The 17,548-nt window shown below is 43.0% G+C and overlaps 2 protein-coding genes across 2 annotated transcripts in view; both read right to left on the bottom strand.

The window, feature by feature from the left end:
- Window positions 1-6,727, bottom strand: part of myo5b (myosin VB) — a 63,220-nt gene extending 56,493 nt beyond the window's left edge. Inside the window, 1 exon segment of the mRNA XM_048258769.1 lies at window positions 6,221-6,727. Coding sequence (XP_048114726.1) covers window positions 6,221-6,247 — 27 coding nt within the window. The 5' untranslated portion in view covers window positions 6,248-6,727.
- Window positions 6,728-9,045: 2,318 nt separating this feature from the next.
- cfap53 (cilia and flagella associated protein 53) lies at window positions 9,046-14,250 on the bottom strand. The gene is made up of 8 exons (XM_048259190.1): window positions 14,054-14,250; window positions 13,415-13,644; window positions 13,045-13,218; window positions 12,327-12,630; window positions 11,512-11,730; window positions 10,380-10,596; window positions 9,743-9,845; window positions 9,046-9,425 (listed from the first exon to the last, which is right to left on the bottom strand). Exons 1-8 carry the CDS (start codon window positions 14,123-14,125, stop codon window positions 9,170-9,172), a joined length of 1,575 nt encoding a protein of 524 aa, XP_048115147.1. The 5' UTR covers window positions 14,126-14,250; the 3' UTR covers window positions 9,046-9,169.
- Window positions 14,251-17,548: the final 3,298 nt, after the last annotated feature.

Genomic DNA, 17,548 nt, shown 5'->3' with positions numbered 1-17,548 from the left:
CTAACTAGATCACCATAAGGTGTCAGTTAGCATGTTAGCAAGCCTATATCAGTACCAATAAGGTTTTTGCAGAGTTGTAAAAGTTTGCAAAGTTTTAAAAGAACCCTATAACGTTGGGCCCTACTGTAGGTGCATCAGGCCTGCATAATGGATGGACACTGCTCTTGAGATAAGGAATGAAAAGGCTGCTTCCCTAATAATGCTCCAAATTAGTCACCGTTGAACATCAAAAACTTGTTTTCCTGTTCTATGGTACTACATGAATAACAAGGAAGTAATATTTACCCCACAACATGTAAACATAAGTGAAAGGAGAAGAGAGATGCACAGATGCCATAGCAAAGCAGAAGCAGATCACCACATTATCTGGCAATCCAGCAAGGTTACAAAAAACGGAAAGAGCCATCAAAACCTTTTTTCCAGTTTAATCAAATTTTAATTTCTCTGTTCTTGAAAGGAAAGGTTTCCTGAAGGCACAGTTAAATGAAAAGCTGTTTGAAGTTGTGCACAACAGGTCGAAGTTATAAGGGATCCCTGAAAAATTAAATGAAAAGGATTTCTTTCCGCAGGAAGGTCGGATTCTTAGAAAATCCGAAGTGTCAGACTGCACGCATACCTATCCAATTTCTCTCCTATTAAAGGGAACTGTATCAGCAGTCATGGAGCCTGCGCTGACCACCCATGAGAGCTGCACTGCAAAACTGCATGACAACAGCACCTGCGAGCAGGCTAGACAAAAGACTTTGTAAGACTCCAGTAAACTCTTCCACATGGCCGAACTTGGTTGTGAGGCCGTTCAGCTAAAGCGAAATAAATGGCCTCAAAGGAACGCGCCAACCTTTTGGGAAAGAAGCTTATTTGCCACCCACTTCATTATGCTAAGCTAAGTTAACAGTGTCAGACTGTGTTACTGCATTCACAAAGAAGGATGTGTTCTCTTATCTAACTCTGGGTTAGATGGCAAATAAATTAATTTCCCAAAAAGTTGGTGTGTTCCTTTAAACAAAACCCACATACTCCTTCAAGGCCACCATTTGCCCATGCAGAGACTACTACTACTACACACACACACACACACACAGTATCCAGTGTCAGTGTCCATTTATCCTGTTCTAGCCTGTGCTGTGCTGCTGGGGACCATTACTCCTCGGTGATATCTTCTAAGGACCTAATGAAATGGCTTTTTTACTGCCCATCACCACCGTCGCTGTGCAGGGTCGATACAGCAGAGGGAGAGTTTGTCACACTAACTCAGAGGATGGGGAGCCACTGCAGGGGTTTGTGTGTTATGCTTGTTTTATCTTCACAACAGGGGAAAAATATTACTGTACTGTAGGTGACAATCTCTACTGTATGTGCATGGAGGTGCCTGTGGGTGTATTTTGCAGCGTCCACAACCCTTAAATTAATAGTAAGCTTTACTACCACATACATTTTACAACATAAATGTTTTCTTGGTCGGTTTATACAGTCCAATGAGTAGTCCTTAACACAACAACATTTGCACATATTGATTAGATGCACTGTTACAATCCAAATGCTTTTGGTGAACCTGAATAACATACATTACAAATAACAATACGTACAAATAACCTGGAAGCAAGTAGAGCTTCCAATTAGTCATAAATCATGTCTGAGATAAAAAAAAATGGTCTGAAACCACACAAACCCTTAATCAATGTCAGATAGCAATGAACAGTGTCTCTGTGTAAGTCAGACTTGTCGGACACAGATTTCCCCAAGATGTTGCTGATCACATACAGGGCTAATGGCAAAGATATTTCCTGTGCCTTACGGACAATTGGTATGTCTTTTTTTGAAACTCAAACAGCCTGAGACGGTGGGCAGTGGGCACAGTAATTAAGTAATGCCACACAGCTTTTTCATAAAACCACTGTCCAGGAACACCAACACATGATAAGTATAAAGTCTAGAAAGTGGCACTCAAAACTAGTGTTTTATAAACACTGACTGCAGACATCAAAGACAGTAGAGACAATCTTGTCCAAAACACAACATTTAAGAGGAAGAGAGAGGTACTGAGCAGAAGAAAGGGACTAGACAGCAGAACCAGACACACGAGCCAGAGGAGGAGCTGACGGCAAATTATGACAGAGCTTTTTCGGAGAGAAGAGAAAAAAAGTTGCGCTTCAGGTTCCATTGTGGCAACTCTCCGATAAAACCCTGAGCTGCATACAAAGTCCACACTGAGAGAGAAAGAGAGAGATGGGCGTGTTATCAGCGCCATGGTACATGCTGAGATAATGAAAAGTCACTGTTTACAATGGCTGACTCATGTGGGCATGGTGTATGTGACAGATCTCCTGTAGATGGCACCCGCTTGTAGCCGGGGTTCCAAACTTTCAAATTCACTTTCAAAGAGTCATTTTTTGACAGTTGCTGCTTTTTGAAAGGAATTCTAGGATCGTCTGGCACAAGAGGACGCGTCACTGTATGTAAAGCCAGGGTGGAGGGTTGAGGGTGAAGGGCTAGTTAAAATAACATAGGAGGGTTCTTCTCATGTTTCATGTACACAGGACCCTCATTCACCCGAGTGTGGTGGGAATCCTTCAAGGGGGGTAAAAAAATACCTTGTGCTCTAGATTTCAGCTCCAACGGGCGCTGCTAACAGAGCCCCACCCAGATCTATATCCGTAGACACGGAGATAATAGCCTCAGGTGAAGCCGAGGTGTGGCCATGAGGAAGTGTTGATTTTTTTCAGCCCCCTCCTCTGATGTGTGCCCTATTCACCGACGTGACAGCATGAGGAACTAGCACACAGTTTAGCTCTCGGCCATTGGACTCAGGTGGGAAGAGTGAAACCTATGGCACAGGTAGAACAAAGCCTCTAGGCTCTAGGTTTGAGGTTACATCATGTTTAGTGTGCTACATATGGCCACCACTGGTGATTGATTCCAAATGAGAGAAAATGACTGTGGGATGTAACGTTGTTTCATCACGTCTGTTCAGTCTAAAATGCTACTCATTACACTGCAGTGAGTTGCTTCAATCCCATATTAATGCTCATTAGATTGGAAACACAAAAAAAGCAAAAGTCAATTTGAGTCAAAATGGTTCAAGATATTTAGTTAGTCACATTGGATTAAAGAGGAGCCATATTTAGCACGACTTTAGATGTGAAAGACTGATGAGTTGACATGTCCCTCTGGTTTTTCTGATAAGGACAGTCAGGGTAGCCACTACAGGCACCATAATCAGTATTTAGGCAACATTATTAGTATCACTTCATCCATAATGATCAAGCGTAATATTTGTCAGCTATAAATGGACCAGAGAGTGAACGTGTCCACATCTCTACTGACCACATCTCTATATGCCAATTTCACTAAAACCTCAAGTGCAGAGGCATGGATTGTGAACGCTATTGATTTTCTTATTAGTCTATGAAAAAGTTAAATGCTTCAAATATAGTTAAATATAGCCAAAAAGATCAACAGCAATATGAATGAATACAATACTTCACTATAAGATACTGAAGTCCAGTGTTTTATCTATTTATTTTCCATCTTTTATTCCCTCATATCATGGAGGCTCCCTATTCACCTGAGTGCTCCTTCACCTGCTTTATGACGTCAGGTGACCAGAGACTTGCTGGCCCAGTGTGGGGGGGTACACACCTGCCTCTAAGCTTCAGCCCCACAGGAGCAGCAGCACTTGTTTATCAAACATTCACCAGAATACATTCACCCAATGAGAGGTTAGGTGCATTCAACCAGTACACAGTGGCAGAGAGAGAGAGTGAACATATATTGAAAGGGGGGTAGGGAGCTATGGCAACATACTAGCAATAAGCTCTCTTCGTGGACAATTGGGACTCTTGAGAGAGAACGAAACCTCTCAGTTACCAACACAAAAGAATGACAAAAAAAAACCTATTAAATTCCACCAATTTAGGGGAGCCCACCAGACAACTCTGTCTCACACGTGAGGAGCTGATAGAATTCAAAGTAGACAGCGAATGGGTTTTACTGACTGAAGGTCTGGCTACACAGAATCTCACGATGTGAGGTGGGTGTTGGGGCTGGGGCCAGTAGACCTTTATCTGGGTAATCCTGCCTCACAAGGCCAACGACCTAAAACAAACAGCATTTATCCCTGCCTCTAATAACACTCTAAACACGTGGAAAAGCCCTTCAGAGAGACATCCACAACTGTTCAGTCAGCTCTTGACTTATCTTGCAAGTAATCGGTCACTCATATCAGCTAATTGGATGTAACCACACTACAGCACTGCAGGAATTGTGTGTGTGTGTGTGTGTGTGCGTGCATTAAGTCTGAATCACAGAATACATGGTGACAGCTGGTCTCAACATCCTACACAAAAACAGATGGAATCTTGGATTTGTTACCCAACCTTTGGTCTGGATAATATGCTGGGGAACAAGTGGCAGATGCTTGGGTAAAAAGGATCAGATGGGGGGCCGAGACTTTGCTCTGTCATTAATGCTGGCCTGCCATGATAATCCTCACCAATAACGCAGTAAATTGTAACTGGTGTTACAGCCAACTTCTCATGATCACCTGGACTCAGCATCATAATTCAGTCTGTCAGATGCACAATATAAGTAATCAGAAAATATGACATCAGCTTGTCACATCATTGTTAGTTTAACTGTTTGCTTTGCTCATTAGAAGTCTTGAGTTCAGAATACAACTAAATGAGACAAAGTGAGTGGATTGTCTGAATCTACAAGCAGTTACATATTGGTGCATGAAATAGGCTACATAAGATTATTAGAGCACTGATTTGAAACTACTTTTGAGTATAGTCCCAGATTGAATGAAGAGGAAGCAAACAATTGGAGTTTTCAGAGGTCGCAGGTAAGTAAATATATAGGCTTCCCGTGGAACATACTTGCGTCATATATAACATTGACAACACCATGGCCAGTTTTCTGTGTAGAATTACCTAACTAAATAACTTTTACTTGTACATTTCCCATACAAGAAGATCGTGTTTCAGTAGCATGAGGTCTATCAAGGTGACAGGTATCTTTCATATGAGGATCAACACAATCCCAAACCTGTAGTCATTCTGTTCTCATTCGACATGTCTGGTAAGACTGGCATAGCACATAACTACCGGCTCCCAAAGCCCCATCCCAAGTGTACTTGAGGCACAGACAAGAAATAATGTGCATGCCATTTTTGTACTCTACCTGAGGCATAGTTATCTCACAACTCATCTCTTTACAATTACAAGAGGGTCATTTATATATGTGAGCAAAAATGAAAGAAGAGACCTGCGAAGTAGGCTATAACTTTTAAGGATGCTGATCCATGGGACAACTGAACTGCAAGTCCATCATGTTTTGCCGAAATCTAGTGTTACTGAGGTGCTTGCCAACCCACTGCCCACATTATTTCAGTACTGTGCATATTATTGTAAATATTCAAGGAGATTAGTTCAGTGAGAACCTTGGTCAAAGTCGATTTCCTGGTCGAAGTCGATAGCTGGTGGACAGAGGAGGGGACGTCTAAATTATACAGCTGGCCGAGGTATTAGAATTTTAAAGGATTATGTATTTGCCACGTTTGGTGAGAAATAAATAACGTATGCCTTTGTATTCAGGCGGTGCGTAAATCTATTCCAAAATAAGCCTCGACAAACAACAAGGTTTTTGTACTCTACCACTGCAGTCGACTACTGGTTGGACAGAGATTCAAGCCTAAGTTAAATGGAAATATATACTGGTGGCATGATTAGACCAGATCAATAAAACTTGCCGGGGTGACAGAAAGTGCGGCCACCTTCTTTATGTCATTCGACTATAACTAAGTGCTCTGATAAGTTTGATTAGTGCATTGTTTAATTTAGATAGGCCTACGTTGTTTTTCTTTTACCGTAAATCGGTCTGTGTAGCCTTTACAAGAGGAAGCGCTATAACGCGCTCGGTCATGGAACACCGAAACCAACCCGAAACCAACCTCGCGATAATGCACCTGTCCAGAGAGCATGAAATGATCACAGACAATGGTAACTGGTAAAATTTACATATAACCAAATTGTTTAATACTAATATAAGGAGGTATAGGGAAATAACCTAATTTAGGCCTGGTTTTCGTGCCGAAACTTGTAATCTTGTTAAGAATGTCAGTAGAGTAGTGGCTAAGAACACCTTAAATTGTAATTTAATTATACACATGTGCTATGAACTACAGTAGCCTTTTCACAGTAGGAAAACAATTGTCACTCACCTTAGTGTAAAGCTCGTTGACTGACATAGTCCCCAATGCGAAGTCTTAACGAAACCCCAACAATATATAGGCTAGTGTAAATAGCCACACCAATTACAAAAACACATATATTTCCTCAAAGTTTGGTTCGGTCAATATTCCTTGTCCAAACGTCATTTTCCAATTACCGTCAGGCACGCAGAACCCCTATGTTTGGTACTAGTTTGAATCAACTTGCTAGGGACCTTCGCGCTAGCAAGTTAGCCACTTGACCTGTTCCCATTCATGGCAGGTGTCTTCTGCCATTAGAAAATACTTTGGAGCCGTGCGTTTTGCGTATCCAGGTATGGTTTACACGGCACTTAGGCAAAATATTCCAGGACTGTGACTATATGTATCCTATAAAACTGCAGTAAAATATTTAAGAGAGACTTGAATATAATGAAAAGTATGTAGCTCTGTTAGTTCTATATTCGCTCCCTTTACTTCCTTTCCGTATCCATGGACTCGATCATGTTGACTGGTATGACTGCAGTGCAATCTCATGGACCGACCATAGTGTGATCTCTTACAATATGAGACACCATCTGGCCAAGTTTGGCATTACATGTGAAAGGTTCAAATGACTTAAAAAGATTTGTATAAATCATATCCACTAATGTAGGCTATTCAATGTTCAATACACTGATTGGTTTTGTAAGCCTATTCACAACTGTGAAATGTTTTGTATACTTAATATAAACCCATACCGAGGTTTGGCTACTTTCTAATGCCATTTCATTCAACCAATTAGTTTGGAATTGGTAAAATCAAATTGAACCGAGAAGGGCCGAGTTTATTTCAAAGACACTACTAAGACACTATAGTGGCAGACTTCTCACTGTTCTCATTGTCGGTCTATTTTCTAGTGAACATTTGTTTTTCACAAATCACCCACAAGTATTTGCTTTTTGTAAAGGTAACTATAACCATAACAATAAAAGCGCCCACACTGACCAAGGATAAGCAAAGTCTCTCCTAGTGTTAATGAATGTGATGGCTAACAAGATGGGTTCTGATTGGCTATTAGCTTTTTTATCTTTCTCAAAATTGCTCTGGACGATACGATTCAATCGAATATATTCATAGTAACGAGAACAGTTGTCTTGTTGTGCAACTGTAAGAGACTGTGAAAAAGCTCTAGGTCTACTATTTAACAGTGACAGAAAATTATTATACTGTATCCTATGCTGTTGGATAAGCTATCACAGAAACAGCCATAAACACAAAGCTGTCAAACGTGAGACATGCTCACAAACAGCTCTTACAAAAGGTGCCGTAACATATTTTGTAACCTGGAGATATGAAGAGCCCTTTTACAGTAAAATAAAATCAACAGTAGTTGTACCTTGCAGTAAAGGTCCACTTCAGATATCATCTCCTTTGCCCTTTGTCCAGATAGCTGTAACAGCCTTGTAATTCCTCACACAACATAAAGTCAGACAGATGTTCAGAGGTAAGGTTTTGACTCACCCATATTACATATAGTATGTAGACACAAGATGTCTGTGGCTACTCTAAAGTCATAGTTTGACTTGGGCAACTCCTAAACCTGCCTCTCTGCAACAGGCGAAGGAAAAACTTCTGACATCAGACCAATCATTCCACTCCTACACCACTCCTCAGTCAGGTATTGGGTGTTGACCGAGTTCTTTCTTCTGAGGTGACATGAAATCACACCAGACAGATAGACACACACACACACACACAATTGGCATGACACGCATCATAATTGTTAATGAAGAACACTACGTTTAGAGAGAACAGGTTTTATCAGAATCTAATGGTTTTCTCACCTCACCACACAAAAGGAAATACAACAGCACATTCCATGATGTTAAGTGAACACCTAATATGGTGCTGCCAATAAGTGATGTTAAAAAGGTCAAAACAATAATCAGCATTAAAACTTAACATCTATAAGATGAAGGGATTTCAGAATATATATCAGTACGCACGTCTCAACCTGGCAGCAGTGGGCAGTTAGTTAGTTGAACATTTGATGGGTGGAGTCTTAATCTTGAAGTAGAGAGTAAGGGCTAAATGATGTTGCAAAGGAAACCTGACTGAAGTCCACCTTCCACAATGATTCACTTAATTGAGCACACGTTTTTGTACTGAAGGCACTGAACCAGACTTTAGTTACTGTCAAAATCACACCATGTTTATTCTTAGTTTTTAAGATGAACTTTTATATGAATGTTCATACATAGAGTTTGTCTATTGACACAATACAAGGAAAAAGCCTGGGAAATATGAAACAAATAATAATGGGCAAACAAGAGAAACAAGAGTTATTGTTATTGTCATGCTGACATGCTGAAATGGCAATACTGTCTTTCCTTTCACAGAATCAGGGGTTTCTCTGTAGCTCTTTGAAGACTCCTGCATTACATGTATCATCCCTCTGAATGACAAAACACTACTTCTGGTGGCCAAGCATGATCAATATATAATTCCAATGGACCTAGCTACGCCTTACTGTACATACTCATATGTCAAGAGGCCAAGGCGTTTTTTTAAGTAGTAAATAGCTAACTGGCCCCTCTAGTGGTCATACACTGAAGGACTTCGCATGTGTCTATATTAAAGGAGGTGTGGCTTGAATCTCTGGTCAGAAGACTAGTTTGTTTGACCAGTTGCAGTTGCTGTGGTGTACTTATTAATCCAGCCTTTAATCTTTGTCCTTGATTAGACCCTGGATTAGGATGAGGGGAAAATAGGATACATGGCTTGGGGGGAGGGGGGTTCAAACTAATGAGCAACTAAATTTAACTGCATATAGGAGAGACACAAGTCATACATCATTAAGTGAGTAACTATTATGCATTTATTTGTTTTTCTTCAATCAGTTGTATAATGCAATTTGATGATAAACGTATACCTCCCCACAACTGCAGCCTGTGACCGGAGGTGGTAAAAACAGATTTACTAGGTTATAGAAAGATCCAGCTGGGCCACCGTAGCTGGAGGCTGGAGGTCCCTTCTCCTGAAGGGGTGCACGGGGGTGGTGTTGGATGTGGGCCTCGAGAGGATGTCCTGGACCTTCCTGTTGTACTCCTGCTGGAAGGCCAGGCCCCTGTGGTGCTCCCTGTCCGCCTCAGCTTGCTTCATGTCACGCAACTTCTGCTGGTGAAGCATCTGGGCCAACAGGTCTGCCTGATACTCCAGGCTGGCTTCTTTCAGACTGAGGGGGGTGGGTTAGAAAATACTGTTTAGCAAAAATAGGCTACGCAGTATTTGAGGTGTAAGGATGGCTTCATTTAACTCTGGTCTCGTGGTCAAATAGATATGCAAAATTTCATTACAAGTGCTGTGCAACATGAACAGGATCCTTAAAAGACATCACTATGCATGTTTAACCCACTCTTATTTGTGAAGAAACAGTGTCTAGTGTTTGGACTTCAGGAAGAGACTGAGGGAAACAGAGGTATGTGTCTGCCTGTACAAACACTGGATTTCTACTGTTTCTACGGTTTCCCATTGACACCCTAAACAACCTACCGTCTTTTCTCCTCCTCGTCCAGCAGTTTGTTCTGCTGGATGTCTCTGTTCAGCTCCTCTCTCTCCTGAACCAGCTCAGCTTGCCTTTGCATGTTCTGATTCACTGTGACAAATAAATCCACATGACATGTGTAACAGAGGTCGTAATTCGTCCGCCGCTCACGGCCCTCGAACCCGCCACCTCAACACACACCGGCGTGGGAGTCGAACGCTCTAACCACTGAGCTAAAAGCTCAGGCTTTCAACTCAGCGGTTAGAAGCGTTCTTAAGGCTAGGGGTGTGAGGATTTACACGGGCGACTAGCACGCTTGCTCAGTTTGCCTCCATTACACATGCATAACTATCCAACAGGCAAGAATTGAATTGGAATTTAGGAGTCAATCTCAATTCAATTCTGAATTTTGCACAAGCCTGTTATCCAACATTTTACTTATAAGCAGAAACACACGGACACACAAATGCATATACATCCACAAATGCACAAGGACATAGTCATAGAAATAGTCAGTCAGAGTAACATTCCAACAAAAAAGATTACATAGAGCAATTGTGTTGCTGATACATTATCAACAAAGAATAAGATCCATTCTTCCAGGGCATCTATATCCCAGTCTATTCCTATGGTCCACATTCTTACATTTGTGCTGGATCTGTATGTGGCGGGTGTCCATGACGTCCTTCATGAGGCGATCGCGGGCCTCCTTCTCCCGGCGATTCTTCTCCGCGCGGCGGGACAAGATCTGCTGCAGCTCGGCCTCGATCAGCTGCTCTGTCTCAGCCTCCTGCCTCCGCTGCTCCTCCAGCTGCTCAGCCAAGTAGCTCTGGTACCTACTCCGCTCCTCACGCAGCTCCAGCTGTCTCACACACACACCAGCACCTCTGTGTTATACTGGGTACTGCGGACTGACTCTGTAAAGGGCCCCTGTTTTATACTGGGTACTGCGGACTGACTCTGTAAAAGGGCCCCTGTTTTATACTGGGGTACTGCGGACTGACTCTGTAAAGGGCCCCTGTGTTATACTGGGTGACTCTGTAAAGGGGTTATACTGGGTACTCTGTGTAAAGGGCCTGTAAAGGGTTGTTATACTGGGGTACTGCAGACTGACTCTGTAAAAGGGCCCCTGTTTTATACTGGGGTACTGCGGACTGACTCTGTAAAAGGGCCCCTGTTTTATACTGGGGTACTGCGGACTGACTGTAAAGGGCCCCTGTGTTATACTGGGGTACTGTGAACTGACGCTATGTTGTATGTTGTACTCACTGAAAAACAGTTTCCCTACAGGGACAAAAACCTAACCAACGTGCAATACCCACACACACACGCACATACAGACATGCACACACACACACCAACATACAGCACAAACAGACATACTGTATAGTATACACAAAATACACACACAAAAGGCATTAGATGAACTGTGTGGTGAGAATACAGTACACACTCAAATATGCCCAGCTACAATACAAATACAAATATGGCCATCACTTTCTGACAGTTTCATCTTTGCTTGTGTAACAGAGGTCGTAATTCGTCCGCCGTTCACAGCCCTCGAACCCGCCACCTCGACACTCACCGGCGTGGGAGTCGAACGCTCTAACCACTGAGCTAAAAGCCCAGGCTTCCAACTCAGCGGTTAGAAGCGTTCTTAAGGTTAGGGCTGTGAGGATTTACACGGGCAACTAGCACGCTAGCTCAGTTCGCCTCCGTTACACTTGTTCTTCCCATTCTGTCCCTCTCTCTTATTCTCATACTTCTCATCCCTCACCTTCCTTGTGGCCTCTCCCTGCTTCTCGTCCCTCTCCTCGGCCAGCAGCTGCGTCAGGATGCTCATGTCCAGGGCCAGCTCTTCCTGCTGCTGCTGAGCCAGGCGCTTCATCTTTAACCGCAGCGACTGGTCCAGCGACCGCCGTCGGCTGCCCTGACTCTGGAGCTTCTGGCGCCGTTGCCTCTCGTCCTCCAGACGCAGCATCTCCCTCTGCTCCCGCTGTGAAGCACGACCAATACAGCAGGTATCAGGAACACCACCGCCATGTGCATTGGGCAAGTGCACCAAATAATCTTAGCAGGCTGTACCACAGGCGGAAACAGACAGGCTAAATAAGCTATAGGCTATATATCAAGCACAGCATATACAGTAAGAGAAATTATATTGCAACAACAAATTAAAACACAACATAATGATCACTGATGGACACATGAGCATGCATGGTGACAGAAAGTGGAATAGAGCATTATGTCCAATATTCCAATATGTGGTTTAATGTTCTGCATTTCTCACTAGTGGGTCACTTTGACACTAAAACCATGATTCTACACAATGACCCTGTATGATATCTGTACTGTTCTTCTAAACATAGATAATATAAGGCGTCAGGGTTGATATCAAGCCACTGTTACTGTATGATTATCTATCCTTTGCTGTTGTGTAAAATAATATATCGCACTCTAAAACAGATGTTCATATAACATTATTACACATTAAGTGGGTTTGTGGCATAACCCTTGAAAGTGTGATCTGGCACTGTGATTTTGTGGATGGGCCTAGTGGAGGTGGTGCTGTAGTAGAGGCGTGGCTCTCACAAGTATCTGAGCCTCCTCCTCCTTCAGCCGCTTGGCCTCGGCTCTCTGCTGCTCGGCGGCCTCCATCTGCATGCGCAGGAAGGCCACCTGCTCTGCGTTGCTCTGGTGTTGCCGCAGCGCCTCCTGGCTCTCGCGCTCCTGCTTGGCCTGCCGGTCGCTCTCCCACAGCTGGGCGAAGAGCCGCTCCTCGTCCGCCCGCCGCCGGTGCGACTCCTCCCGTGAGTGGATCTGGGCGGCCCGCTCGGTGCAGACCTCATCCTGGCGCCGGCGTGTCTCGATGGCTCGCAGCTCCTCGCTCCGCTCCCTGAGAGGCAGGAGGGTGCAGGGTCAGAGGGGGAAGAGGGGTTTGGTATGAATCAAGGGGTGATGCACACAGAACTGGTTCTAGATGTATGACGCTGTAAGTAACACTGGATAAATAGCACATATATTATTCATAGATGGTAGGGTGGCTCACAAAGTTGGGGCTTACTTTTCCAACATATGAAATATGGGCATTATTCACTGTATAATGTGTGTAATAAATGATAGGGTTACAGAAAAGTCCAGTGTGCCCTTCCTGAATGCACTATTGTGAAATAAACACATAAACAAAGGAAAGGAGTTTTACAAATTAATTGTTTCTTCTTGATCGCTTAAGGGTTAATTATTTTGCTTATTTAAGCAGTAGTTGTAGTGGTGAATGACCACAACCACACTCTGTGGCACTGGCCCCAACCTGAAGAGTTGCTCCAGCTTTTCTTCCACCACTTTCTGTTGATCACTTTCTCTCCTCTCACGCAGTGCCTTGGCCCTCTCTCGCATCTTGGCTTGCCTCTCCAGAATGGTCTCCTTTCTCTCCTCCATCTCCCTCATGAGCTCTCTCTCCTCTGCCTCCAACAAAGCAAGGAGCCTAAAGTTGTACAAGATAAAGGGAAGAAAACAGAGGCAAGATGAAATGAAGAATTGACATGAAGAAGTGTTTGGTCAAATATGCTTTAAATAAACTGACATTGACATTGACAATGTGACGTGAAATTCAGATCGATTGCTGTTAGAACATAGTACATTAAGTGCATGTGACACTGCGCTATAGATCAGTAGACTACCTATCTCTTCGTTCCTCGATGCTTAGCTGATACTTCAACATGGCTTCGTTCACACGTCTCTCGATGGTGCCCAAGACAATTTGGCGATCTGAATTCTTCTCCCAGTGCATTCTCATGTCGCAGGTGCTCTGGTTTCGTGTAAACTCCAATATCTTGTCCCGCGCTGCTTCCTGTTTCCTCCTCTCCAGAATAAGATGGTCTGGAGGTCTTGAGGAAGGCAACCTTGCTCTCTTAAGAAAATAAATCATACAGCACTAATGAAATTTGATAATCAGTGCCTCGCTATCGTGCCTTAATACAAATAGGTTTTTAACAGAGAGAGGTTACACCTTCAAACAAGTTCAACAAACAGCTGGCCTAGGTTGTTGGTTATGGCCAACCGTGTAAGTGCTTGGGTTCAATGCATAGCCTAGGCCCAGGCTAATTTGTTTCACCTACTACAAGTCACGAATCCATAGGCCTCCCTCCCTCCCACATTTGACAGAATGACCTAAACTTACAACAAACGCAAAGTTAAGTAGGCTAAATATTGTATCTGCATGATACAATACATTCGCCAGATGGATATAATGTAGGATATAAGTTTAGTAGGCTACTTCGGTGAGTGACTGTCAAGGCAAGTTAGGTGCTGTAACTTACCACCGCAACTGAATGTGGCGTTGGTCCAGTGAATTCCCGACATAGCGTCCTGTTCCTCTGACCGATCATCATATTAAAATTATGTGTAACTAATATAAATACACTACATTTAGATAGACAGCGTGTATTTTCTAGTTTATTTTAAAGTTTGCGGCTGGTGCCTCCTAACAACACTGCACTCAGCTTCTTCTGTTTGCGGAAATGCTAATATGCTACCATGGGAACAACAACTTCCGCGGCATTCAGACGTTCCAGGCTTCGAACTAATCTGTTGCCATTTTTTCTACGGCTGTTACATTTTGTGAAGCTCACTGTTACACGTTGTAGGAAGTGGCATGTCTATCAATTATTGCGTAAATCCTATTAACTTGCTTAACACACATCTCCTAAATATCCTGTTGCAGTACACATACATTATACTTTACAAATGCGGTATGTAAATGTTCAGATTTTTTCTTTAATTGTAGCCTATCTCCCTGGTGTAGTTGACAACTGACCTGTTTGTAGGCTACGTGATTCCTGTGTACTTAATAATAATATAGTCCAGAAAAAAATATGTATAGTCCATCTTATACACACCAATTTAATTCAAATAGAAATAGTAAAGATTTTTTGTAATTACTCCATATTTAGTGTAGTCATTCCATATCAGAACCCCTGAATCCAAATGCAAGCATGAAACTTCAGAGTTTCATTTGAGGCCAAGATATAAGGGGTTCGTATAGCCCTTGCTGCCGCTAGGGGCGCGTCTAGATTTCTAGGCAAGGGTTCGTATGCAGTAAGCATTTGATTGTCAGTATGCATTTTGGATAACCAAAAGTCCTATGGGGAGTTTTTATAGAGCATTTTACAAAATGCATGAGCATAACTTGGTAAATAATTGTCTAAAGTACTCATATTGTCATTCTTTTTTTTTTTTTTACATTTTGCGTCAGGGATAAACCTTACAACAACGACACATAGCCCAAACCTTGCTGCATCAGAACATTATTCTACATAAAATGGACCTGTTAATGAAACAAAGAGAACAAGAAAAAAACAACCTGAGCCTGCCACTAGCCAACTTTACCTTGACTTCATCCATTGTAGCCTACTCTCTTGCGCTCCAACTACGAGACGGTTATATTGTTTAATGTTTTCACACATAGATGCATCAAACAAATAATTCAAAAGTCGCAGTAGGCCTACTGATGTGATGGGTCAAGTGTCGTATCGTTGAATAAAACACATATTTGCGATGTGGTAATGGTAATTTAGATATAAAAATATTTCACATATTTTTCACTCGCAAAGGAGTTCTTTTCCCGCTTTTACATTTTAGGGACGTCATAATTTACCCGTTTTAGCAACTTTTCTGCGGGTACCCCCGTTGCAGGACTCTGATGAGCCTACCCTTTTCACCACCTCTGAGCATCCACTAACCTGGGCCTTTTAGGGGGCTTTCCTCTCAGGGGGAATGAGAGGATGCTTAATTGCTTTTTACCTGACATTTTTTAAAGACAGATGCAATGATTAATGCATCCATGGCCAGGATATACTGTAATATAATATGACAATATAATATGACATGATTTCAAAAGTGACCTATAACAATATGCAATACACTTTAATTTATTTAGGCCTAGTATTAATAAAATGATTAAGCCTATTTGGAGAGAGAGATGTGACAATATGTCAGTCATACAAGGATACAAGGATACAAGGAAGTTTATTGTCACATGCATATAGTTACTGGAAGTAAGAAATGCAGTGAAATTATGTCTGGTGTCAGCCTATTTGTGCATTAATGGGGGGGTGGTGGGGTGGGGGTAAAAAGTGCAGTAGAAGAGGGGTTTAGTAGATTAAGTGGCAAGGGCTGCATAAAAAAAAGGTGGGGGAGGATTGGGATTGGGTGGGGGGGGCACCAACAAGGAGCACCCAAGAGCAACAGGGGCAAGGAAAAACTCCCTTACCAAGGAAGAAACCTTGGGCAGATCCACGGCTCAAGGGGCTAACCCAACTGCCAGGGGTCTTGGTGTGTGTGTTGGGGGGATGACAGGGGAGATGGGATAGTGTGCTGTGTATGTGGGGAGAGGGCAGTGTGCAATATGTGTGTTGGAGAAGCTTCCCCATGAGACAATGTGCTGTGTATTGGGGGGCAGTGTGCTGTAAGTATGTTGGGGATGTGTGTTGGAGAAGCTTCCTGATGAAATAATGTGCTGTGTATGTAGGGGGCAGGGACTTACTATTGCAAGCAGAGTACTGTATGTAATGTATGTGAGTGATGACAGTGAAGATGTGTGTGTGGGGCGGGGGAGGAGTGGAGCAGTGACTGTGTGTGTGTGTGTGTGTGTGTAGTGTGTAGGTGGGTAGGTGGGGGCAGTGTGCTGTAAGTATGTAGAGGATGTGTGTTGGAGAAGATCCTGAAGACAATGTGCTGTGTATGTGGGGGCAGTGTGCAGCAAGTATGTAGAGGAGAGGCTTACTGTAACAAGCAGTGTGCTGTATGTATGTGAAGTGATGACAGTGATGATGTAAGTGTGTGTGTTGGGGGATCAGGGACTTACTATTGCAAGCAGAGTACTGTATGTAATGTATGTGAGTGATGACAGTGAAGATGTGTGTGTGGGGGAGTGGAGCAGTGACTGTGTGTGTGTATGTGTGTAGTGTGTGTGTGTGGGTAGGTGGGGGCAGTGTGCTGTAAAGTATGTAGAGGATGTGTGTTGGAGAAGATCCTGAAGACAATGTGCTGTGTATGTGGGGGCAGTGTGCAGCAAGTATGTAGAGGAGTGCTGTATGTATGTGAAATGATGACAGTGATGATGTAAGTGTGTGTGTTGGGGATGGGGTGGGGTGGGGGGCAGAAAGGCTAAACAATCAAGGACATGGGTAGATGGAGGAGAAATCAAAAAAATAAATAAAAAGTGTGCAAAAGTTGGAGAAAGTCAGATATGTGTGTGTGTGTGTGTGTGTGTGTGTGTGTTTTGACGTGTGTGATGAAATAAGAAAATAAATAAAAAAGGTCTGTATAGGGAGAGGGATGTAAAAGTGCTAAAAGTCTTGTAGGTGTGTGTGGGTGGGGTGTGTGTGTGTGTGGGGGGGGGGTCATGAGTGCTGAGGAGTGAATGAGTGCAAAAGTCAGTATAGTGTGAGTTCAGAGTTGGGAAATGTTTGAGAGTGCTGAGGAGTGAATGTGCAAAAGTCAGTATAGTGTGAGTTCAGAGTTCGGATGGCCTGGGGATAAAACTTCTCCTGAGTCTCTCAGTTCTGGCTTTGTGACTACATAGGCGTCTTCTTGATTTCAGCGGTAGGAATAATCCATTGTTAGGATGAGAAGAGTCCTTCAGAATCTTTCAGTCATCGTGTGATAACGAAAATATGACTAGGCTAGACTAGGCTAGGCCTACTTATTCTGAGCAAGTACGTGTCGTCAGTGAACAGTCTGTAAAACTGTTGGCTAAGTTACAGACACTCATGAACAACTGATGTTAATTATCTGGGAAACATTCTCTAGCA

Source organism: Alosa alosa, chromosome 12, assembly GCF_017589495.1.
Source record: "Alosa alosa isolate M-15738 ecotype Scorff River chromosome 12, AALO_Geno_1.1, whole genome shotgun sequence".
NCBI lineage: Eukaryota > Metazoa > Chordata > Actinopteri > Clupeiformes > Clupeidae > Alosa > Alosa alosa.
The sequence above is the reverse complement of the archived record's forward strand: the minus strand, read 5'-3'. Positions and strand labels throughout refer to the sequence as shown.

What these genes read in the sequence shown, in the direction of transcription:
- cfap53 (XM_048259190.1), bottom strand. Translation starts at nt 14,125, where the DNA reads ATGATGATCGGTCAGAGGAACAGGACGCTATGTCGGGAATTCACTGGA. An exon ending in ATCGAGGAACGAAGAGATAG is followed by an intron (nt 13,219 to 13,414) that starts GTAGTCTACTGA and finishes GTACAACTTTAG; the next exon opens with GCTCCTTGCTTTGTTGGAGG. An exon ending in AAGCTGGAGCAACTCTTCAG is followed by an intron (nt 12,631 to 13,044) that starts GTTGGGGCCAGT and finishes CCTGCCTCTCAG; the next exon opens with GGAGCGGAGCGAGGAGCTGC.